The following is a 25,948-nucleotide window of genomic DNA, read 5'->3' as shown; positions in this document are numbered from 1 at the left end:
TTTGAGGACAGTCAAAACATAATCCTATAGTTAATTTGTTTCACAACCCTTTTTAGGTCACCTTAAAAGAATGAACAAGAATATATATATTACATAACATTCCCAGATAAAATATATAAAATGGAAATACAAATCAAACTGTAAAAAGCAAACAATTAAAAATGAACTTTTAATGCACTGGTAGGAAGAAAAGAAGGCAACCCAGCTTCAGAAGGAGTAATTTCTATAAACTCCACAATTCCAAAGGAATACAGTCTTTCAGAAAATATTATGGCATCACTTTGAAAAATTAAGCTTTGATTACATTTTTGCTGGTTTATTATTTGCCTACATCTGCATAAAATCTGAATATGAAAGTTACTTTCTTCAAAATCCTTTGCCAATCCCAAAGCATTCAGAAAATCAAAGTTTCTTAAAATTCATTTTATAGTTTTCTCTTATGACAATCTAAGTTGTACGTGTATGCTTGTTTAAAAGAAAATAATCTTTCTATGACTACTCCAAAGAAAAGCATGAATGTATTATCAATTCCTTCACACCAAGGGCTCACCAATGTCTCCAAGGTGAACGAGGCAGTGCTGGCAGATATAGGAACAGGAGCTAGACTGTGGCTTCACTATGGCGCTGGTATGCGTCTGTTTATTGCTGATAATTCCCAACTGGGAAGACTTCACACGGCATGGTAAATCTACATTAAACACTGTACACAGTTCTTGTAATAACTGAAAGGAAAACATGAGCAAGGATTAGTATTAAGTCAGAAGTGCTCTAACAGTAATGTTGGTATACTTTAACATGTGTAACTAATATTACATACTGCTAAGACCTAAGATAGGACAACTTTTCATAGGATAACTAGTAACATTCATTACAAATCATATCATTTAACTTGCCAAGTATTAGAGCAATCCAAGATGTACATCTAAAAGGAACAGCAGCAATTTAGGAAAAAAATGATTTTACCTGAGTAGGCTATTCAGATTCATTCAGCAAGCAACTCCATGAAATTACCTCTCTCTATTTTGTTTTCCTCTTAGAAACACACAAAACTCATTAAAGACTAGTTGAGTACAAATTTGGAGAAGGCAATGGCACCCCACTCCAGTACTCTTGCCTGCAAAATCCCATGGATAGAGGAGCCTGGTAGGCTGCAATCCATGGGATATCGAAGAGTCGGACACGACTGAGCAACTTCACCTTTCACTTTTCACTTTCCTGCACTGGAGAAGGCAATGGCAACCCACTCCAGTGTTCTTGCCTGGAGAATCCCAGGGATGGGGGAGCCTGGTGGGCTACCGTCTATGGGGTCGCACAGAGTTCGACACGACTGAAGCGACTTAGCAGCAGCAGGTTACAAATTTGACTTAAATACAAACCAACATATTTGGCAGACTTCAGGAGTTTCTTGAGATTTATTTTCTTAAGCCCGAGGTCAAACTTGGGTCTCTGCATACACAGATCTATACATCTGTAGAGATCTGGAAGGAACTTTTGACATTATGTAGACATCCACTTCTTTCTTCCTTTCTTCTCTAGTTTTATGGTATGAGAGGGTTCCTTCTCTCACTGAGAAATAACTTCTCTGTCTGAGCATGTTGTTTCATTCTTTTCTGCCTCCTGCCTGTCATCCCCTCATTTTAAAAATCTACTTTCAACTTATCAAGCTTCTTTGCTATGGCCTATGAAATGGTGCCCACAAAAAAAAACAATAATTATTATTGTAAGACAAAACACACAGAACCAAAGCATTTTCCCTTGACTCTAGATTTCTCCTTTAGCAAGCTTCTAATGTCTCTTCTTCTCAACAGAATTCCTTCAAAGGAGTCCACAAGTATCATATCTGCTTTCTCAATTCCTAGTCGCTCCTTAGTCCATTATGATCTGACTTTCACACAGCCTCTCCACTCCCCATCCCACCATCCACAACCACTCTACTGAAACTGCTGTCAAAGACTTCTTGTTAAAAATAAGCACATACAATGGATGTTTCCTAGTCATCCTCCTATTGGATCTCTCTGTCACATTGAAAACAGCTGATTTTATGACTGATCACTAAGCTTGCCAGTTCTTTTTTTCTTGCCAATCATTTCTTTTCAGTGTCCTTCATTCAAAGACTTTTCTTCCCCCACATTAATAGCCTCAAGCACCTAATTCTTGGCCCTCCACACAGCTCTTCACATTCTACTCTCATTCATTCAAATATTTACTTACAAGCAGATGACACCACCCTTATGGCAGAAAGTGAAGAAGAACTAAAGAGCCTCTTGATGAAAGTGAAAGAGGAGAGAGAAAAAGTTGGCTTAAAGCTCAACATTCAGAAAATTAAGATCACAGCATCCGGTCCCATCACTTCATGGCAAACAGATGGGGAAACAGTGGAAACCAGTGGAAGACTTTATTTTTCTGGGCTCCAAAATCACTGTGGATGGTGACTGCAGCCATGAAATTAAGATGCTTACTCCTTGGAAGGAGAGTTAGGACCAACCTGCTGCTGCTGCTAAGTCGCTTCAGTCGTGTCCGACTCTGTGCGACCCCATAGACGGCAGCCCACCAGGCTCCGCCGTCCCTGGGATTCTCCAGGCAAGAACACTGGAGTGGACCAACCTAGACAGCATATTAAAAAGCAGAGACATTAATTTGCCAACAAAGGTCCGTCTAGTCAAGGCTATGGTTTTTCCAGTGGTCATGTATGGATGTGAGAGTTGGACTATAAAGAAAGCCGATCACTGAAGAACTGATGCTTTTGAACTGTGGTGTTGGAGAAGACTCTTGAGAGTCCCTTGGACTGCAAGGAGACCCAAGCAGTCCATCCTCAAGGAGATCAGTCCTGGGTGTTCATTGGAGGGACTGATGGTAAAGCTGAAACTCCAGTACTTTGGCCACCTGATGAGAAGAGCTGACTCTTCTGAAAAGACCCTGATGCTGGGAAAGATTGAGGGCAGGAGGAGAAGGGGACGACAGAGGATGAGATGGCTGCATGGCATCACCGACTCGATGGACATGGGTTTGGGTAAACTCCGGCAGTTGGTGATGGACAGGGAGGCCTGGCATGCTGTGATTCATGGAGTCGCAGAGAGTCGGACACGACTGAGTGACTAAACTGAACTGAACTGATTATCATTCAAATACTTGGTTATTGTATCACACACCCATGGAAAACAATAGGGACACAGAGATAAATAAAAAAATCTGTGTGCTTAAGGAGCTCACAGCTAAATGAGCGAGACAGGTACATAAATTAGGGAAGGGAGAGTAGGAGAGACGAGGAAGAGAGAGAAAAATAACATACACGATAGCATAAACCAATGGAATATTCTATGCCTGTAATAAGTTTCACTCCCTGGGCTATGTGTTTGTCTCAGTTAATCCTTGTGATAAACTAGAAGCAATGCAATATGTTGCTTCAACACAGGTATGAAGCTCCATTTTTTTCAGATGAGGGTATGAAAGCAACAAAAATACTGAGTTGTTTGACAAATATTACAGAATTAGAAATACCTTGATTCAAACACCACTCTCTCTAATAAGTACAGATTTCACAAAACAAGATACCTTGGGGGACCCAACTCAGAATGATATATAATATCTCACCCTTTTCCTAAGATAAAAAGCACCTCTACAGCCAAATATAAAATCCTATATTCCCTTCTCACGAAACACAGGGGTTACCTACAACTGTACTTATACCTGTACACTTGCAATGTGCAAGAAATTTACTGACATAAAACTGAGCAAACAAAACTAGTGCCAAGAAAGTCTGAAAATAGAAAAAAAGGAACAAAAAAAGGGAAAAACCCTAAAACAGATTCTGTGGAAGATAGCAAGAACAAACATGACAGAGGATAAACAAACAATTGAGTTCTACAGGTACTGAAAGAACAGACTGGAGAATTAGGCACAGCTGATTATCTATCAAGAAGAAAAAAAAGATATTTAAGAAAAGTAAATCAAATACGGTTGAAACTTCATGTGGCTGTCTTATAATAAAATTTTTGCCTGAACCCAGGAGTTGTAGGTAGAGATACTGGAAAAATTCCTGCTGGTTCAAAGGATTCCAGGTGAGAAAGCACGAGTTGAGGCAGAAACAAGGTGGGACTAAAGAGAAACAGATGTTTAATAAGCTGAACAAAACTGTATTTGGCAATTATTCTGTGAAAACTCTATTATACTATTCCACTGCTACTTAGCTCTTCAATCTACCCTAAGAATTTAGAACTAAATATGAATACACAGGGATTCCCTCATAGCTCAGTTGGTAAAGAATCTGCCTGCAATGCAGGAGACCCCAGTTCGATTCTTGGCTCGGGAAGATCCCCTGGAGAAGGGATAGGCTACCCACTCCAGTATTCTCAGGCTTCCCTTGTGGCTCAGCTGGTAAAGAATCCGCCTGCAATGAGGGATACCTGGGTTTGATCCCTGGGTTGGGAAGATCCCCTGGAGAAGTCCCCTGGAGAAGGGAAAGGCTACCACACTCCAGTATTCTGGCCTGGAGAATTCCATGGACGGTATAGTCCACGGGGTCACAAAGAGTTGGACTCAACTGAGTGACTTTCACTTTTCACTTTCACTATGAATACACAGAATATCTTTTAATTACTACAGATACTTAACGCTTTCTTTTTGGCTCCCATTTCTTAAGAGTAAGGACTACTCTACTGTTCTGTATTTTTATGTTTTAAAAAAACCCATACAGCATAATGTTACATCTTTACTTCATTTGGCAATTTGGTTCTGGTTTGAAGCACCATGCTTTAAATACCAATAGTTAACAAAACGATCTAAGTCAAAATCATCTTCACAGAAAACAGAAATGAGGATAATCATGTATCAGTCTCTTTTCAATCCATTCTAATCAGATTTCTATCTGGACCACTCAACTTAAGTCACATTTCATCAAATCCAAGATACCATAATTGTAAGATGAACTATTATTTATGTAACAGAATAAAAAACTGCCAATTAAATGGTGAACTGACCATCTTTTGTAAATGTATCCCTATCTCAGAGGTGTTAAAATATGAAAAATGGTTTAGAAATGAGGAAATACGTATCCATCAATTTCACTAATGACTTCTGTGTGTCAAATCCAACTGGTCCTTTTGAATCACCTTACCTGATTTCTTTGTAGCACTCAACTGAGTTGGTTCCTCCTCCTCATAGTGAAGTGCTTTTCTCTTGTCTTCTAAGATACCACTCTGATTTACTCCTACTGAGATGTGGCTCCTCCTGTGCCAAACCTGTTCCCACCTAGTTTTATGGTTTTAAATGCAAAACCCTAATGTCTAAGTCAGGGTACTTTATTGTAATCATAAATTTTACTCTGGCTCTGACCTTTTCACTGAGCTCCTAGCTTAGCTTATCGAATTACCTATTTGACCTCTCCACTTATATGTCAAACAGGCATCTATCTCCCTAGCGTAGCATGAATAGAGTTGTCTTTTCCTCAGTGTTCCCTATCTCAGTAAATGGTACAACCAGTCAACTAGCTGCTCAATATGATAACTTAAGTTATCTCTGACTCTTCACCTATCCTGATTCCATACATCTGATCCAATTTATTAGGAAGGCCTGGCCATACTTTAAAAATCCATCAATATCTTTCCATTACCACAGCAGCACAGTATCTACCTTCCATTCTTGACCCCTGATAAATCAATCTCCAAGTAACATCCAAAGTAATCTTTTAAAAATACAAATTTTATCATGCTATTCCCGTCTACTTCCCAATGACTTGCAACTATACTTCAGATTAAAATTCAAAACTCATCTTAGTCTATAAAGCTGTACAATGATTTGGACCTGGTGTACTTCCCTAGTCTGGTAGCTTAATCTGCACCACATGTCATCAAAAAAGATGTACAGAACATTATTGTTTACAACATCATTTAACTGTTTCAATTACCAAGTCAAGATAACCAAAAAAATGTTACTAACAAGTTCTATTAATGTTGAGACCTGAAAAAAGTTTACTGCTGCTCATTCTATGACTCAACCAGGGGCTGTGGAATGCAGTGGGGGAAAGATCAATACTTACTACAAAAATTTCACAAAACAAATTTCAAAATTAGATTATTTATATATTTTCCTTTATAAAATAATATTTTCCTTTATAAAACAATATTTTGAGACATTTAGTGATTTTATTATTGACTTGCTCATAAAATGTTTTTGCAAATAACCTGCTACCTCAACAAAAATGATTCCTGCTATATTTCCTTGCAGATTTGTTTGGATTTATCAGTGTCCAATCAAATGAGAATCCCAGGGATGGGGAAGCCTGGTGGGCTGCCGTCTATAGGGTCGCACAGAGTCAGACACGACTGAAGTGACTTAGCAGTAGCAGTAATCAAACCCTTAGAAATGGGCTACAGGTGTGTCACATCATAAAAAAAAGGTTAAGAATCATTTTTCAAGATATTCTGTGTAATGGCTAATATAAAAATGTACTGCAGAAGGTGGATACTCTATTGGGTTGGCCAAAAGGTTCATTCTGGTCTTTCCATAAGATCTTTTGGCCAATCCAATACCTGCCCAAGTCTCTACTGCTCCTCCCGACTTCAGGTGTGTTCACAGTTTAGATTTCCACTACATGGAGGAAGGAGGAGATTTAGGGTGGAGATGAGACTGGAGTTTTAAAACTAGACTGTTTATTATAAAAACCTAAGAGCAGTGAGAATGGTACAAAATCTATCCGAAAGGTTATGATGGGAATCTGGAATTCAAAGAAGTATAGTTCAAAGTAGTAATTGGGGGGGTGTGGGCTAGGAATAGGGAGACATACCATTTTTGTTAATACCCCCATTGAGCTTAGACTATTCAACTAACGTTTAGAGTCCAACTGTATACATAATTTTATATCGTGATTTTTCATTTAATATAATTTCCTCATCATAAAAAAAAAAATCTTCATAAACAGGACCTGCTGCTGCTAAGTAGCTTCAGTCATGTCCGACTCTGTGAGACCCCACAGACGGCAGCCCACCAGGCTCCCCTGTCCCTGGGATTCTCCGGGCAAGAACACCGGAGTGGACTGCCATTTCCTTCTCCAATAAACAAGAACTAATTAAATTTAAAAGCTTTTGCAGAGCAAAGAAAACTGTCAACAAAATGAAAACACCACCTACCAAATGAGAGAAAACTGATAAGGGGTTAATATCCAAAATACATAAACTGCTCATAAAACTTAAGATCAAAAAAAAACAAATAACTGGATTAAAAAATGCCAGAAGATCTGAATAAACACTTTTTCAGTGAAGACATACCGATGGCCAACAGGCACATGAAAAGAGGCTCAACACTGCCAGTCATCAGAAAAATGCAAATTAAAACCACAATGAGTTATTACCTCACACCTGTCAGAATGGTTATCAATCAAAAAGAGCACCAATAACAAATGTTGATGAAGAACTGGAGAAAAGGGAGCCCCCATACACTGCTGGTGGAAATGTAAGTTGGTACAGTCAGTGTGGAAAACAGTATGGAGGTTTTTCAAAAAAATAAAAACAGAACTACCCAATTACCTAGCAATTCCACTCCTGCTCCTGGGCATATAACTGAAAAAAAACCAGAAACACTAATTCAAAAACATCCATGCACTTCAATGTTCACAGGAGCATTATATACAACTGCCAAGATACGGAGACAACCCAACTGTCCATCAACAGATGAATGGATAAAAAAGATGTGGGGGGTGTGTGTGTGTGTATCTCCACAAACAATGGGATACTACTAAGCCATAAAAGAGAATGAAAATTTGCCACCTGCAACAACATGGACTTGGAAGAGATTATATTAAATGCAATGTCAGATAGAGAAAGGTACATGCCTATATGTTATCATTTACACGTGGAATCTAAAAAACACAACAAAATAGTAAATATAACAAAAAAATGAAACAGACTCACAGATAAAGAAAACAAACTAGTGGTTACCAGCTAGGAAAGGCAAAGGAGAGAGGAGAGGCAGAGGTAGGGGATGAAGAGGTTCAAACTGTTATGTGCCAAATAAATAAGCCATAAGGACATAATTACACAGCACAGGGACTATAACCAACATTCACAATACATTAACAGAGCAAGTGTTTCCCAGATGGCACTAGTGGTAAAGGCCCTGCTTGCTAATGCAGAAGACATAAGACAGGCGGGTAGGTTTGATCCTTAGGTCGGGAAGATCCCCTGGAGGAGGGCACGGCAACCCACTCCAGTATTCTTGCCTGGAGAACCCCATGGACAGAGGAGACTGGTGGGCTACAGTCCACAGGGTGAAAAAGAGTCAGACACGACTGAAGTGACTTAGCAAGCACACAAGCATAAACAGAGTACAACCTTTAAAAACTGTGACTCACTATACTGTATACCTGAAACTTACATAATATTGTACACATCAGCTAAACCTCAATAAAAAAAAACTTCATAAATACCATTTATAACAGTTTTGTAATTCCATTTTACAGATGGTTTATAATTTATTTAACCATTACTCTATTGTAAGATACTGGTGTTGCTTCCAAATTTTAGGATATGAATATAATGCCTATTTGTTCCTTTAAATGTAATTGTTAAGTATCTGTTGATCTAGGGACAAATGCACAAAGAAAAACCTGTACTGTAAGAACAACAACTATGTAACTTCTGTATTTCAAAAAACTTCAAACAAAATGAAAGGACAAGAAGAAATTGGAGCAAAAGAGGTCTGTCAAAAAAAAAGGAAGAAAAATTAATATCCCTATGCAGAAAGAGCTCAGATACATTACTACAGAAAAAATTAAGAGTCTGAACAATGGATGGGGGAAAATAAATGATTAAACTGATTGTATAAAATACAAATATCTAATAAAGAATGAAAGAAGTTCAACATCACTAGTAACTAGACATTAAATTATTCTTCATCTATGAAGTATGTTATTCAATTCATCATTCATTTGCCTTTACTGAAATACTTAACGCTGTTCAGTGTATATCAAGATAGACACGTGCATACACTGTTGATGGAAATTTAAAAACATAAATGATAACTTTCCGGGAAAACAAAAGTGATTATCAATAGTGTTAAAAACTCTACTCATGAGTAATTTATCCTGAATGAGAGGGTAAGGAAAAATGCTTTGACTTTTTATAATTTTAAAATCTCTTGGCATTGGTATGCATTTTTTATAACAGAAAAGCCAAAAAAAAGTATCTATTAATATACCCATCTCATTTAGACTGGATAGTCTTTTGATAGTTAAAGATGGCCTCTCTTCCCTCTAATCTTCTAGTATTGTGTCTTACAAAGAAAAGACTTTTAACAGTTACATGCAGAATGAATTAACCTTTTAATACCTGCCCTAAGGATTAGTCAAGTCAAACCACAACCCTTCTCTCCAGAAATACCAACTTTTGCTAAAAGCTGGAAGCAATTAAAAAATGAAGTGTGAGAACAAGAAACATACTTGACTTCTTTCAATGATGAACAATGATTAATTTTTTAGTCTAAGTAAATCTATAAGATGGTGGCTATTTGATATCTTTCAACAGTCTTTTCTAAACAGCAAAACCAAAATAGACAAAATATAGGTAGCACTGGTCAAACAGCAGCACAGACAGAAGGTTCTGTGAATTTCTTTGGTGCAAGCTCCTCAAAATCTTGCCTTGTCATTGTAAGATGAGAATTTATACACATTTTATTAAATTATGAATGCTATTACAAGTGGATGGGATGAAGTTTTCAAAGGAATTCTGCTTAAATAAAATTCATTGTCCAAAAAGAATTATTCGTCTGTCCAAAAAAGAATCATTCTACCTCATGTGATTTAGAAGTCATATCAAGATGTAACTAAGGGCAGGGAAAGTTTCTGAGAACAATAAATAACAGCTTATTATTCAAACTGAGGAAAGGCTACTGTGTCTCTTAGCTTAACAGCATTTGAAGCTCTAGATATATTCTACTATATATTTAATACTAGAGAAACTCACTCGAGATCACAGAGTCTGACTTTCTTACCTGGCACAACATGGCTGTTACTTTCTTAGTGACTATACCCATACATTCACGTTTGCTCTAATGAAGCAAAGTCAGTTCACTTGTAACTGTACTTGTGCTGCTTCACTAAGGCATTGCTCTCATTACCCTTTTTCTATTCATACAATTATACCTCCAACCTTTAAGGTGAACCATCACCTTTTAAAGAGCAGAGACTTTACTGTTTTAATAGTCTTATGGTAAATAATTTTGGACATTTTTTTTTTGAGATTACAGATGATCCACTCCTAGACATACCATACTATGGGTACGTAAAGTGCCTATACAAATAAGGTGTGCACAAAGGAATAATCACCACTGATTTTTAGGAAAACTGGTATGTAGTGCCGAACTCACCTGAGTATAGAAGCCACTAGCTGCCTCTAGGAACAGAGAAAGGTTTGCCTGAACTTCACTCCGATTCGGGTTTGCTCGATTCTTTGCCTGGCCTTGTAGTGTTGTGATCTGATTCTTAAAGGCATGATTCCAGCTGAAAACAAAATGTAATTCTATTTGGTATAGCAGTGACTCACTGGGCAGACACTGGTCCCCCTGAGAACAAGAAAGAACTGTTTGTTATAATTATAACACACTGGACAGTAAACCTGCATTAAAGTTATTCACTTAAATAACTTTATGCTCCCCTTTGAACATGATTAGACAAGCAGTAGAATGCAACTGACCTTAGTAAACACTTACCACATGTTCGAATAATCAGACTGTGGCTTCAGTTATTAATCTTTTAGGGTTACTAGAGTTAGAACCTATTTAGGAATCCCGGTACAAACTTAGAACTACAGTGGTAAGACCAAAGTAAAAGTAAGCTATTAACAAATTTTCATACATTGTATCATTGCACCAAAAAATGTCTTCTATCACGTGGCATGCCTGGGAGCGGGGGGTGGCGGTGGGGTGGTGGTTTCCTTATAAATATTAAGCCATATTTCTTATTTCTCTAAAACTTATTTCCCACAACACTTGGTTCTATTTCTATTTAATAGTTTTGTTTCTCTTGGGGTTAATATTTTTGCTAGAGCTTGAAATATAAACTTATTTTTGACATTTCAGTTTTGGCTATTCAAACTAAGAAACAACACAGTGCTGAAATATGGCATACCAAAATCCTGTTATAAAATGCCTTTCATTCATTAATCAAGTTGTACAGAGAGTCATTTTAAATTTAGTTATGGTGAAGTACAGTTGCTCCCTAATTTGGAAATCACAGGGGGGAAAGAAAGAAACAAACAAAAAAACAGAACTAAGAAGGAAGGAAGATATACTGGCTTCATTAAAGGATGCCAACACAGATAAAGGGTTTACAACCTACCTGGAAAGTACCTATTTCTTTATCAACGGCAGCTTTTGAGACTCTTTTGAAGCACTGGGGTTTTTAATGATTTCTGAGGGCAATCATTCCCTCAGCAATTTTGATGTCATCTTATCCATGATTCTAATATCAAAAATACGCGTTTGGTTGTGATTAAATTCTATTACTAGGTCTTCTAACAATATAAAGGTCAGGTGTGCAAAAATCAGGAAAATTAGATTAGGAAAAACTAATTTTCACCACAACTTAGGTAAACAGAATATTCTTGATTTTTAATTTTCCACCAGGTTAATGTCCTTGTTTCAGTTTATAAGGCAAGGCCTTCCATGGAAGAATTTATTTACTCACTTGGGAATCTGGTTATCTGCCATTTCACAGCTCATAGAAAGAATGAGTGGAATAGCCTAAATACGTAAAATTTTTCTTAGTCTTGTTGGGAAGTGCGGGAAGGAAATATCTACTTATTTGATTAAAAGGAACAACTTTCCTTACAATGTATTTTCCTTTGGGAGAGACTTATAGAATCGCATTTATCAAAGAAAGCCTGCTCTGAACACTTCCTTTTCTAAATCATAGTTTAAATACAGGACTGAATACAATACAGAGAATCCAAACACTGTTTCTTTGCACTTGAAATATATACAGATTTGTTTTTATGATATGCCCTAAACACCTTAATAAAACCCAACTCTGAACATTTCTCTTTACACCAAAGGTCAGTTTGTTCAAAGCATCACAAATATTAGAATTTCTTTTTTTTCCCATTGAGATAGCTTACTCTGAAATAGGTTAAAAAGAAACAACCAAACTGTTCTCTTCTAAAGTCTCGGTGAGATTCTTGATCTTACAGGGACATCCCAAATGGTAATACTTACAGATCCTGTTCTACTTTCTTGTCTAAAGCGTATTCCAAATCAGTAACAAGCATTTTCTGGTACAGGTCCTGCAGAGCCTGCCTGGATGTCCAGACTTCGGCTGGACCCAGCTTAGAATCTGAGTGACAAAACAAAAACAGTAGATAGATAAACAGATAAGGCCATTATGCCACACCAACAATTCCTTCACTCTCCATTCACCAAAGCAAAAACCCGCTTTAAATACATATCACAGACTGCTCCAAAAGTTTTATACTACTACATTTCAGATGAAACTTTCCACCTTTTGGCTAATGACTGAATCTTTCAAAATGCTTCTGTATTTGTCTTTTAGTTTTGAAATAACACCATGAAATGAAAAAGGCTTAAAAAAGAGAGAGAGAATGGTTCACCCTTTGATTTTGGTATGGATATTTATATATTTATACCACAGGAAGTCATATGCCTCATAAGAAGTCACCCCATTTGAAACGGTGGACTGCCAAGTTATCTGTTTACTCTTACATTAATAACTGTATCTCTTTGTTCAAAGAAGCTTTTCTTCTTTTGAATCAATCTCACAATTGCCCTTACAGAAGCCTCCTGTCAGCTCACAATCCAGCAGTTGTTTGAGCATTCTGCTATTACTCCTACTTTCCTATATATGTCAAGCCAATAAAGTCATCGGTAGGCTGCTTGTCAAGACACTTTTGTGAGCAATGCATACTTGCTACTTAATGTCAATGAGCAGACAAGTGATTAAACTGCTCAAGAGGCCAAATGAGAGACTGGGTGCAAGATGAGAGCAGGAAGTCAGGCCACGACTACATGTAATACCAAACTGGGGCTGTATTGTCAGCCAGAGTCCTACAAGGCACATTAGCCTTTCCTATTACTAGGCTTGTGAGTGCAACAACTGATAGTGAGCTGCCTCAATAGAAGAACTTAATAATGGACTTTTCAATTATATATTTCTGACTGCTAGTTAGCCTGACTGGTTGCATTTCAAGGTTTTGCAACGGCATAGTCTTCACTCCTCTGTAGGTTTGCTATTAGTATCTACAGGCACCATAATCTTATTCTGCACACAGAATCTCCCAGATATTAGACTTAATCCTCACGAGAGTTTGCTAGAAACTAAAATATAGGGTCTATTTTTTGGTATCAGGTTCTTGGCCCTTTATTAAGCTTTTAATGACTAAATAAATAGATATATAGATTTATTCAACCCTGCTTCAACTCATCGGCTGCAGGGAAAGGATTTTAAGGTATCATTAACTCTGACCAATCAGAGAGACTAGCATTTGAATGAGAAGACTTAATATCTTAGGGACAAGTCAGTCACCTTCTGGGTACAACAGATGTACCCTACAAAAGTCAAACCCTAAGCCTTCTTACTGAGGGTGTTCAAGAGTTAAGAAAATGTTAACAGTGTTCTTGCCTAGAGAATCCCAGGGACGGCGGAGCCTGGTGGGCTGCCATCTATGGGGTCGCACAGAGTCAGACACAACTGAAGCGACTTAGCAGCTGCAGCAAAAGGTATATAGACTGCCTGAGATTGCTCCATATACAACTTTTATTGCACAATGCAGATTACAATGCCAACACAAAGAGGCATAACAGAGCAGAGCGCAGAGCTGATCCTGGTAGCCACAGTATGGAGGATAATGACAGCTACATTAATAACAGGAAGAACTGTAAACTAAGAAAAAGTGATTCGGGCTTTTTTTCCCCTTGAACAAGATGACAGTGAGATTACTCAAATTCTTAGAATATTAGCCTGCAACTCTGGAAATTGAGAAAAACACATCCAAATAGCCCATTTCCTCTTGGTTGTAAATTTTAGCAGGTATGCGGTTTACAACAAGTTTTACCCTCGTTGTGGGTTTCACTGCAGAACTAAAATCTTCAAAAATTAGAATGAGATCCACTAGCAACTGTATTTTTAAAAACATCTCAGCAGTCACACGGAAAGCATGCTGCTGCTGTGCAAACATTTCAGCACCGTCACACAGAGAGCATGCTGCTGTTGTGCAAACATTTCAGCACAGTTACACAGAAAGCATGCTGCTGCTGTGCTGTAAGAGAGCGTTTTAACCGCTACATGGTCGCCGCCATGTGTTTCCTAATTTTGAGTTCAAGTCATTTGCTCCTTTTTGCAGCTAAGTCCAGTTATTCTTTCAAAAACACCTTGGCTATTATAGAAAACAAAAAGGTAAGAGAGAAAAGAAAAGTGGCAAGGTAGCTCAACTTAAAGGACTTTCAATTTGCGAGAGTTTTCCTGAAAATATTTTTCTCTGAAGGCTTATTTACTATTTAGGTTTGGGGAATTATAAACAGGAAGATATAAACCTAATGTCGGTACTTGTGTTTATATGGTAGATGAATCATTTTTTCTGTATCTCTTAAATCGCTATAGTATGTCAAATTTAAATGATTATATGCATTAAACTAGGCAATATTCAAGTCAGTGTAGCACAGATTATAAAAAATTTTGATGAGCCATCTAGGTAAAAATTCAAAGTATAAAAACAATAAATATTTAAAAAACCTTTTGGCAACCAGGACAATACCACAAGTAGTATAATAAGATGACACACTTTTCTTAATTTAACAGTATAAAATAAGTTGTGAAAAACAAATGAGTCAGACAGTACCTGTCATGTCAGCCTTCAGGACTTCTGCCTGCCTAAAAAAGGGAAAAAGAACATCAATTAGAAACAAACTAGGCCTACCCAACGTAAGTAACACTAAAAGTTAAGTAAAATTGTATGACAAGAATGCAAATTAAAAAAAAAGAATGTATAGCAGCTCTATTTGTGGCACTGCAAACAGTGACCCTGCTTTAACATCCAGAATAGTAAGATCTTAGCAAACGGATGTCATTGCTTAGACGTTCACAGGGTCATCATGAACTCTTCTACCAAGTAGGGTTCACTTTCTTACTGTTTACTCCCAAATCTAATACATTTAAAGATAACATTTAAGTGACATTTATTAAATTAAAATTTTTCTGTCAATGAGGCCAGGAAATTCTGTGTTTCTCAATTCACTAGCCACTTTAACTATTTTAAATCTCCATCCTCCTCAAGCTGATTTCTGCCCTCTTCCCGAGTCTCAATTCTTTTCAGCAAAGGACAGTTCCATACCTCAGGGAAAACAACGCCCTTACTAAATAAAGGCTTACTATATTCACAGAACCCTCTTCTTTCTTACTCTTGTTAAAACACTAGAGGAAGCGTATATCTTATTTAAGACCAGTAATTCCACTTAGGTATGCTCTTTCTAGTCTTTGTAAAAACTTCTGATCCTTTAATTACCACCTCCCCCCTCTTTCAACAATTTAAAAACTTCCCTCTGTTGGATGCTTCTCACAGAATATTTAAACATGCCCTACACTTTCACAGACTTTAAAATCTTCTATCCCATATTCTCCTCTAACCGCTGCTTCTTTTCTCTCTTCCCAAATTCTTCAAGAATTGACTGTATTCAAGAAACAAACTCATGATCCACCTCCACCCTCATCTCCGGTTTCTCTTTCTAGAGTTTTGTACATTACTAAATGCATCATGGCTTCCCAGTTGTGAAAAGCAGACACCTGGAAGTCATCCACGACAACATTCTCTCAAATCCCGGATAACCTATCAATGCCAAAGAATTCTACCTACTAAATACATCCTGAATCTGTAATTCTCCCTTTACTTCTTTTTCAGTCACTATCATTCAAGTTATAACCATCCATTGCCTGGACTATTGCAAAGCCACCACATTTTTTTCTCCACTTCACTCTTGTCTCCTTTCATTCTGCTTGCTCTATTGCTATCAGAGGGATCTTTAAAACATGCAAATCTGACCTCATCAACTGCCCTCTTAAAATCTTTTAATGACATCCCACTGCTTTTAGGGTGAAAATCAAGATCTTTAGTAAAGTGGTCTACAAAGCCCTGTGCACTCTGAAGAGAGCCTCTGTACTCTACTTCCATCATTATTCTGTTCTCTCCTTGATCCTTTTGCTCCAGTCCCTGGACTTCTTTCTAGATTCCCCAATGTGTTTGGCTCCCTTCACACTCAAAGCCTTTGTAAAGAAGAGTCCCTTTGCTAGAAATACCTCTTCCCCACTTTGTCTACTTAATTACTCATCCTTTGTCTCAGTCAGACATTACTTCTCAAGGAAGCTTTACTAAAACCCTACATGTGTGTGTGTGTGTGTGTGTGTGTGTGTGTGTTAGTCACTCAGTCATGTCCGACTCTTTGTGACCTCATGGACTGTAGCCTGCCAGGCTCCTCTGTCCAAGGAATTCTCCAGGCAAGAATATTGGAGTGGGGTGTCATTCCTTTCTCCAGGGGAGCTTTTCAAACTAGGGATTGAACCTGGGCCTCCTGCATTGCAGGAAGATTCTTTACCATCTGAGCCACCAGGGAAGCCCTTGAACCCTACATACATGAAAGATATTCTTGTTTTATGTTCTTAAAGCACTTGTATTTTTTCTTCATAGTACACATCACAGATTTTAATGCACACCATCACAACTCCTATCCCTACACAGTCGGCATTCAACAAATATTTTTTAAGTGAAGAAAGAAAACAGGCTAAATTACAGTCATATACTATAAAAAGGTAAGAATATAAAGTTAAGAGATTTCCATGTTTAAAAACAAAATCTGACATAAAAGCTAGAGAACAGAGACTCTAAAATTTTTACTGTAAATTTTTATTATTTAATATCAACTGTGAATTTTAGTTTCATCAAAATATAACATTAATCTTTTTTCTTAGCTTTTAAAAAGTTTTTAAAAATTAAGCTTTCAAATATAACAGAAGCATAATAGGATCCTACAAAAACCACAAGCCACATAAGAACTATCACTATAAATGAACAATATCAAATACGCAGCTATGAAGTGAAGTGAAGTCACTCAGTCGCGTCTGACTCTCTGCGATCCTGTGGACTGTAGCCCACCAGGCTCCTCCGTCCATGGGATTCTCCAGGCAAGAAGACTGGAGTGGGTTGCCATTTCCTTCTCCAGGGGATCTTCCCGACCCAGGGATAGAACCCAGGTCTCCCGCATTGCAGGCAGACGTTTTAACCTCTGAGCCACCAGGGAATACCAATACACAGCTATACTAATCCTAAAAGATCACATCAAATTCCATTATCCATTCAGCATAGTTTTACTGTTTGCTTTGAGTGCTAAACTTTTGCCATTAAAAAAACAAAACAAAACTTCACACAGTAGTTGATTTATGTCCTTAAAACCTAAGATCATATTTAGAAATACCTCACCTCTTAACCTACCAGTGTCACACCCTCCTGCCCTCACCCGAACCTAATTAGAGTACTAAAACTTATGAACCTGAGACAACCAGCCGTACTTGTGCATCTTCATTGGATTCAGTAACCTTTCATTCTGAGTAGCCAAGTTACTAAGGATATATTTTACAATGTATCCATATCTTGGAGATCTGACCAGTCCATCCCAAAGGAGATCAGTCCTGGGTGTTCATTGGTAGGACTGATTTTTGAAGCTGAAACTCCAATATTTGGCCACCTGATGCAAAGAGCTGACTCATTTGAAAAGACCCTGATGCTGGGAAAGATTGAGGGCAGGAGGACAAGGGGATGACAGAGGATGAGATGGTTGGATGTCATCACCAACTCGACAGACATGGGTTTGGGTAGACTCCAGGAGTTGGTGACGGACAGGGAGGCCTGGCGTGCTGTGGTTCATGGGGTCACAAAGAATCGGACATGACTGAGTGACTGAACTGAACTGAATCCGTATCTTACCTAAAAACACATACTCTAGTATATACAAGATACACTGAGAACCATGTGTTTATAGATTGTTTTCTCATTCCGAACAAGATTTGCTCGTAAAGATGAACAAATACCATTTTGGTATCCTAAGATCTGCCTAATGAGGATACCAATTTCCAGTCAGATGAAGATTATATTGAGCATATAACAGGAACTATTTCCAAATAATCTGCTTCTCTGATAGGCCATCAGGAAGAAAAAACTATAATTCTAACAGATTCTGGAACAGGCTTCCACTGATAAAGATCAAAATTTCACTATATATTTTTATATACCATTTTTATATAACCTGTCCAAGAAATATAAAACTAAAAATCTAAACACAAACAAAACTGCAAAAATGTCATAAAAACTATCTGACGTGAATGTCCAAGCATTTTGAAATTTCAAGAGTTTTGATACCTCAAGAATGACTAGGGAAGAGATGCTCACCTTTGAGCACAGTTCTCTCCTAGGTTCTGAAAGAGACACGTGTTAATAACTCTGATCAACTGAAATGGTAAAGAGAGTTAAACAGAAAATAAAACCATGGGAGACAGCCACTATGATTCCCATCCCATAAACAAGGAAATTGAAACTCTGAAATGTGGAAATAATCTGTCCATTATCACAAAACAACTAGGTACAATTAAGTACGAACTTAGTTCTTTCTGACTCTGAAGTTCAAGTTATTTTTATTTCAAGTTGGAATTAAAAATTCTATGACATAAAAAGCTAACACAGACTTAAACTAGGTTCAGTTTCGTGCTCTGTTGATTAAACCTTAACATTTAAGTCAACTAGTCTAAATTGAAGATCAGTTCACAAAAAATGAAAAACAAACCAAAAAAAAGATCAGTTCATATTAGGAAATAAATACCTGAGATTTCTACCAGAAAGACCACAAGAAGTAAAATTCATATTCTTGTGCAGTGGTCAGACCGTGGGTAAAATTTCCTCTTTCACAATGGATCAACTTTTGTAAATACATTTTATTGGAACAGTCTTGCCTAGTCATTTAGGTATCATCTATGGTTGCTTTCTGCTACAAGAGCAGAGGTGAGTAGTTAAGATAAAGACTACATGTCTCATCAAGCCTAAAACAGTTACTATCGGCCCCTTCACAGAAAAGGTTTGGCTCTCCTGCTCCAGGGAGTATTTGATCAAAAACAAGAAGTCGATATGTATAAATCCCCAAACCAAACAGTTTTCCCATGAGGAATCATCAATAATAGTCTCCTCAGAATAAAGATTTTTATTTGTTGACATCATAATGTCACAAAGAAGACTGTTTGAAAATAAGTTTTTTTAGATGGGGTATAATATATAAGAAATCAACAGATATGTGATCTTAAACCAACTGCTTTCACAAAGATTAGCACAAAATTGGCTACTTGATTATTTTACTTTTTTTATAAAGAGAAAATATTGTACCTCAACGACCTATTGGTTTTGTTAAAGATCAGTATCATGAAAGATTAATACTACAATGCTTATATAAAGAGATATAAAATGCTTATATAAATGCTTATATAAACTAGTTTTCAAAAATTTCCTCTTGGCTTCTAGAAGGTGTGGCCACATGAATTCTTTTTTATTCTTACTTTAAGCCGAAGGAATTAATAAAAAGAATGAACGAAGAATCCGAGAATTAAAATCATCATGCCTTCAATAATAAAACAGCATTATTTAAAATATAAAACTTTCAAAATACTAAATATATTGTCTGTTTGTAAATAATAAAAATTAAGCACCTCTATCAAACAAGAGAAAAGAAAAAGCCATTTAAAGGCTGAACAAAATCTGAAACATTCAGTGATAACCAAATATGTTTAAAGCCAAGCATCTGAAACAATACTCTTGGAGATGGGTGAGCATCAAGATCTATAAATACATTTAACACATTCTAATGCACTAGGTACACTAAAACAGCTAGCACTATATTTAGCACTTATTATTGCCACATTGTTCTAAAGTAAGGGTTTGCCATAAAGTAATCATTTAACCCTCACTATGTACTATTATTGCTCCCACTTTATAGCTGAAGAAACATAAGAAGATAGAGGTTAAGTAACATGCCCAAGGTCATCAAGTTAGCAAGTAGCAGAGGTAGCATTTCAACACACTGATTCCAGAGGCTAACTCCTAACCACTGCATCACAGTTCCTCTCTTATACAAGACTGTAAAGGGGGGGAAGGGGGGAAAGGAATGTTTGATAATAAAAGCCCAAGGAACTGGGGCTTTCAAAAATTAAACATTTTACAATAATTTTTTTTATAATGTCACTAGAGGAAAAAACTAGTTAATGGTAATCTTCTTTAACAAATAGCTTGATTATACATACCACTGATACAACAATGCAAGGTAATGAATACAGAATAATCTCTCAAAATCACACATTATATTCATGGCTTAAAAATATACAAGGTATTTCCAAGTAAGGGGCAAATACAGTGGAGGATTCCTTTTACCTGGACCAACCCCCTTCCATCTATGAGAAGAACACAGGAATATATAAGCCAATGTCCTCTGATCTCACAGTTGAGGAGAGGTGAATTAGTCTCTTGTTTTGGGAGGCAACACTATTTTTTTTTTTTTTTTGAAATTTAATAAAAGCCACAGCACGTCTTATTTCAAGATAATTTACTTATTTCCATAAAGTACTAAGGAGTATTCAGGATATGAGTAGCCATCAGTTATGACCATAAACATAATGACCTGATGATAATTATTTGTGTTAAATAACAGGTCAGAGAGCAGACACTAGAAGGCGAGTATGTGCTTACAAACGCAGATGCGCGCGTGCACACACACACACACACACATTCCTGAGACCTTTAAGGTAACATCAAATCTCACGGACATTCCTGAGATCTTTAAGGTAATACCAAGTCTCACGGTATTCAGTTCATTTCAGTTGCTCAGTCGTGTCCGACTCTTTGCGACCCCATGAATCGCAGCACGCCAGGCCTCCCTGTCCATCATCAACTTCCGGAGTTCACTCAAACTCATGTCCATCGAGTCGGTGATGCCATCCAGCCATCTCATCCTCTGTCGTCCCCTTCTCCTGCCCCCAATTCCTCCCAGCATCAGGGTCTGTTCCAGTGAGTCAACTCTTTGCATGAGGTGGCCAAAGTACTGGAGTTTCAGCTTTAGCATCAGAAAAAAATAAATCGTGCTGCTCTACTGTTGAATTTCACATTGAAAAATAACATCTAGGGAAATGCTGCTCCTAAAGGAGCTTCTCAGTAAGAGATAATAAAAATACTAACTTGCTTTCTCTCTCTATGGCACTTCACAGTCTGGCACAAATTTTCAAATCTCCTGACACTCCACTGCTCTGTATTACAACATTCATTCAATAATCTATACGATTTGAACATGTGTACCTAGTTTTATAAAGGGCCAATTCTGGTTTAGGAATCTCAAAGCTTGAGAAGGAATTACTCTTCCAGGCAGAGAAAATATCACAAAAGAAAAACAAAGCTAAGCCAGTGAAGGAGGGAGACTGATGCATCAAATGCAGGGTGGGAAGCTACAGATGAGCTGGAGAATCTCAGCAGACTGCAGACTGTGAGGCCGTGCATGACATGTTAAGGAGCTCAGGTTCTGTCTTTTAACTACTAGGAAATCTATGCTGGGTTTTAAGGAGGGGTACAGCATTGTCAGAATTGCCTTTTTAAATGATTACAACAAGATGCATGGAAGATGGGGTTTAAAAGGGCAAGACTGGAGGTAAGGAAGTGAAGGAAATGAATGGATGGAAATGGAGGCGTGAATGGATGGAAACACCTAGATTCAAGAAATACTTGGAAGTAAAATCAGCAGAAGATAAAGCAGAGGAAACCATCTAAAATCATTCTCAAATTCTTGCCTTGCACATCTGGGTATGTGACTAAGTAGGGGTGAGCAAGCAGACACTTAAGAAGAGATGAGTGTCAAGCACAGGGGAGACATCAAGACGATGGACACAATGCTGGAGTGATCAGCACACAGATGGCAGTTACAACCACGGGAATAACTGTAATTGCCCAGAAAGGCAGAAGGGTGGTGCAAGCTCCCTATCTTCATTCTTAAAAGGCAGATAAAAGAATGAAGAACACCAAGAAGAAACTCACAGGCACATGAGGGCAAAAGAAGAGGATAAACAGGAAGGGTAGTCAACAATATCACAGGCAGTAGATAAGTACTCTAAGGACTGGAGGGTGTGTTGGATTTAGTGTAATAAGTGTTAATGACTGCCTTGTCAGAGAAAGAAACAGTGTCAAATTGTAGGGAGAATGAGGAACAAATAAGAGGGAAACGTTTCAGTCAACTCTTAAGACACTGGGCTGTGAAGAGAAAGAAAAGGGGGCCGTGGGTAAAAGTTTCTTATTTTCCGATGGGAGAAACTTGAGCATGTTTAGAATAAAGAAAAGAAGCTAGTGGGAATGAACAGGTGGAAGATATAGGAAAGAACAAGAGTGACACAGCATGCTTCTGGAAGAGATGGAAAGACATGAAGCAAGACTGGCTTTCAAGAGGATGAAATTGAAGGAAAGTAGTGTTAGAAAGAACTGTGCTAGGACAATCTGGGAGTAGGGCAGGGTGGAAAGATGTCCAGAGAATTCACTGCTACATTGCCTCAAATTCAGAGATAAAGCAGGAGATCAAATCAGTGTCTAAAAGTAAGAGGGAGATTAACTGAGGAGAATGGTGAACCTATGGGATAATAACAAAATGAAAGGCAAAAGAACTGAGAAAAAGTGATGAGTACAGTACGGATCACACACAACGAAAAAACGTGAGAAGACGTATTCAGGACTATATCCCCAGCACTCAGAATAATGCCTGGTATGTCACAGCTGTTCACTAAAATTTTGTTGAATTAATGAATGGTAAAATGTATATCATACTAAGGCAACTTTATGTAACACAAAATGATACAGAAGAAAAAAGACTTAGGTCTGAATCTGGGTTTATATTAATAGTGTTACCTTGGAGTTTCTTTTTAAGAGACCTCATCTTCCTCATCTATAAAGCAGGGATACAAGCTCCCTTTCAGAGTTGCTATCAGGAATAAACAAAACAGGTAAGTCCCATAAAAGAACATAGGTGATAAGTCCAAGTTGTTGCTGTTGAGTCATTAAGTCCTGTCTGACTCTTTGCGACCCCATGGACTGCAGCATGCCAGGCTTCCCTGCCCTTCACTATCGCCTGGAGTTCGCTCAAATTCATGTCCACTGAGATAACTCCAAGAGAGAGGGTTAACCTGTGACATGAACACTTCAGTGACCACCAAATTACTTTTGTTAACTGGGTCACTGACATAGGATCCTTTCTGAAGCAACATACTAGGTTGAAGACGGCAACGTTCCAAGGTGGAGGTAAAAAATCCTGGGTCATCTATCACCACATAATGCTAAGTAACAAAAGAGAACCTGAATGTTGTAATGACCACGTTATAGTATGTACAGAAAATAAAAACAAGAGAGTAATATGTAAAAATTGCAGAGGGCTTACATTATTGCATTTTTTGTTTCTCCTCAAACATGTTTTGATTATATAAAACTTAAAGAAATACAGTTTAAAGTTGGATCGTGAACACATTTTTCTCCTCTCCAAACATTAGTTTTGATCACACAGCTTAGACAAACAGTTAAAAACTAGACATGACAGCACATCAAGCAAAGTGTGAATTACAGAATGCCATCTAAGCTCATCTCCTAGGAATTAATCAATGGCTTAAATAATAATACAGTTGATCATTTACTATTTGCCAGGTGCTGTTTATGTGCTACAATATATTATTAAACCTTTAATTCTCACAAGAAATCTATCAGGTAAGTAACAATACTATTCCCATTCTTCTGATGAGGAAAAAGTTAAATAACCTGCCCCAAATCACACAACTGGGAAGTGGCAGTTTGGGTTCCACCCTGCAGTCTGGTCCAGAGCTCATAAGCGTTACACAACAAAGCAAGGCTTCTGGAATGGCCTGGCTCTAGGTGCCTCTGTCATGGTATCCACTTGTAGGGACAACCAGCACTTCACATTTAAAAGTCTCATCTCTGACCCCAAGCACCTTCACACTATCATTTAAACTGATACAAGTTACTGTGAGAAGAGTTACCAGCTCACTGTGTGGCTGAGAGGGCTTCTCTTGCACATCACCATATACCTATTTCTACAGGCATCTAGAAGGCCTGACTGTATGCAGGCTAACACACAGAAGCAAGAAATGAGGCTCCCTGTATTCAAATGAACTGCTATATATGCAATTCAAAACAGGAATTTTTATTCTAAAGGATAGTCCCCCACAAGATAAATCACATACCCCTCTGCTTGCCATAAACATTCAGAGACCATGTATGCAAACATAAAATTTACATTTATGTTACTAAATGTTTAAAAATTTTCTTTGGACTGTAAGATATAAATGCTCATGACAAAGTAAACACACAAGGTTCTTATGAGGCTGCGTAAGTTAAAACAAAAAACCCTTAGCATTCCCTCCCCCATCCCAGCCAATAGCAAATGCTTCAGAAAGCTTCTAATTCTTCTACTAGTGTTCACAGTATGTGAATACGTTAACACATCTCTAAAAGGAATACAAACATGTATAAATCCCTTGTAATTTTTATCCTACCTAATATTACTTGATTTCAGATGCTCCTCTGATTTCAAGTTTCCGGTCCTCATCTGGGACTTAAATGAAACGTTTTCTCCCACAATGACTATCTGCAAGAACATCCAATTTCTCATAAGGTAGAATGGTTTAAGACATTCTAGATAGAGGAGAGGAGGAAAATATGAGTTAACCCACAATAACAGAGAACCCTCTTGAAGAAAGTTAAATTATTTTCTCTTTAAAATGATCAATGTCAAAGGCAAAAGGAAAGATATCATGGCTTTTTTCCTTTTTATATTTAGTTTCTGAGACTATACATTTTAAAATTCTGTTTTGTATATATCTAAAATTCTAGTCTGGTATCCAACTGTTATTCTAATCTCCCTGCCTGAAAGCTGAGTGATCACTAAAGGACAAACAGGTATCAGTTACCCAGAAGGGTTCTTGTGGTACCAAGGTTCAGGAGCAGATGGCTGGTCCAAACTGGACTACGTATGGAAGGAAAACCATGTAAAGCAATTAAACCACAATTACAGAAGGTACAAAAAAAGCTTACATTCTGAGACCACCTAAAAGGTAGGTATTTAGATTTTCAGTCACTCAATGAACAACATATGCATGCTAAGTTGCTTTAGTCATGTCTGACTCTTTGTGACCCTATGGACTTGTGGCCCACCAAGCTCCTCTGTCCATGGGATTCACCAGGCAATAATATTGGTTGCCATGCCCTTCTTCAAGGGATCTTCCCAACCCAGGGATTGAACCTGTGTCTCTTAGGTCTCCTGCACTGGCAGATAGGTTCTTTACCACTAGCGGCACCTATGAAGTCCTAATGAATAATAATTTGGTTATTTCTCTATACTAAACAATGTTAAGGACTAGGTAGACAATGATAAACAAAACATTATAGCTCCTGCTGCTGCTAAGTCGCTTCAGTCATGTCTGACTCTGTGCGACCTCATGGACTGCAGCCTACCAGGCTTCTCCATCCACGGGATTCTCCAGGTAAGAACACTGGAGTGGGTTGCCATTTCCTTCTCCAATGCATGAAAGTGGAAGTGAAAGTGAAGTCGCTCAGTCATTTCTGACTCTTAGCGACCCCATGGACTGCAGCCTACCAGGCTCCTCCATCCATGGGATTTCCCGGGCAACAGTACTGGAGTGGGGTGCAATTTAAATTCTAATGTGGAGACAGCCCAACAGGAAAGAGGAAGCAGTAGAAGGTAATGGTTAAAGGCATGGGCTTGGATATCGCACTGTACTCAGTGGCATGCTGGGAATAACTCAAGCCACTTGCACAATTTCTTTCAGACACCAATTTAACTTAAAGATGTGGGCAAAATAAATTGAGTAATTATT

At 37.8% G+C, this 25,948-nt stretch overlaps 1 protein-coding gene across 13 annotated transcripts in view; it reads right to left on the bottom strand.

The window, feature by feature from the left end:
- The window catches only part of SMG7 (SMG7 nonsense mediated mRNA decay factor), an 86,264-nt gene that overhangs the window by 26,040 nt on the left and 34,276 nt on the right, over positions 1-25,948 (bottom strand). For 7 of the 13 annotated variants that reach the window (XM_005217296.5, XM_015475257.3, XM_010813526.4 and 4 more), the window contains exons 2-6: positions 24,608-24,746; positions 14,838-14,869; positions 12,202-12,319; positions 10,357-10,489; positions 551-722 (exon numbers count right to left, since the gene is read on the bottom strand). In XM_005217296.5, the coding sequence (XP_005217353.1) occupies positions 551-722; positions 10,357-10,489; positions 12,202-12,319; positions 14,838-14,869; positions 24,608-24,723 (571 nt within the window). In that variant the 5' untranslated portion in view covers positions 24,724-24,746. Of the gene's footprint in view, positions 1-550; positions 723-10,356; positions 10,490-12,201; positions 12,320-14,837; positions 14,870-18,431; positions 18,458-24,607; positions 24,747-25,948 lie in introns of all 13 variants that reach the window. The other 6 variants (XM_024976349.2, XM_024976351.2, NM_001193205.3 and 3 more) reach the window with 2 other exon arrangements.

The sequence above is a fragment of the Bos taurus genome, chromosome 16 (assembly GCF_002263795.3).
Source record: "Bos taurus isolate L1 Dominette 01449 registration number 42190680 breed Hereford chromosome 16, ARS-UCD2.0, whole genome shotgun sequence".
Taxonomy (NCBI): Eukaryota; Metazoa; Chordata; class Mammalia; order Artiodactyla; family Bovidae; genus Bos; species Bos taurus.
The sequence above is the reverse complement of the archived record's forward strand: the minus strand, read 5'-3'. Positions and strand labels throughout refer to the sequence as shown.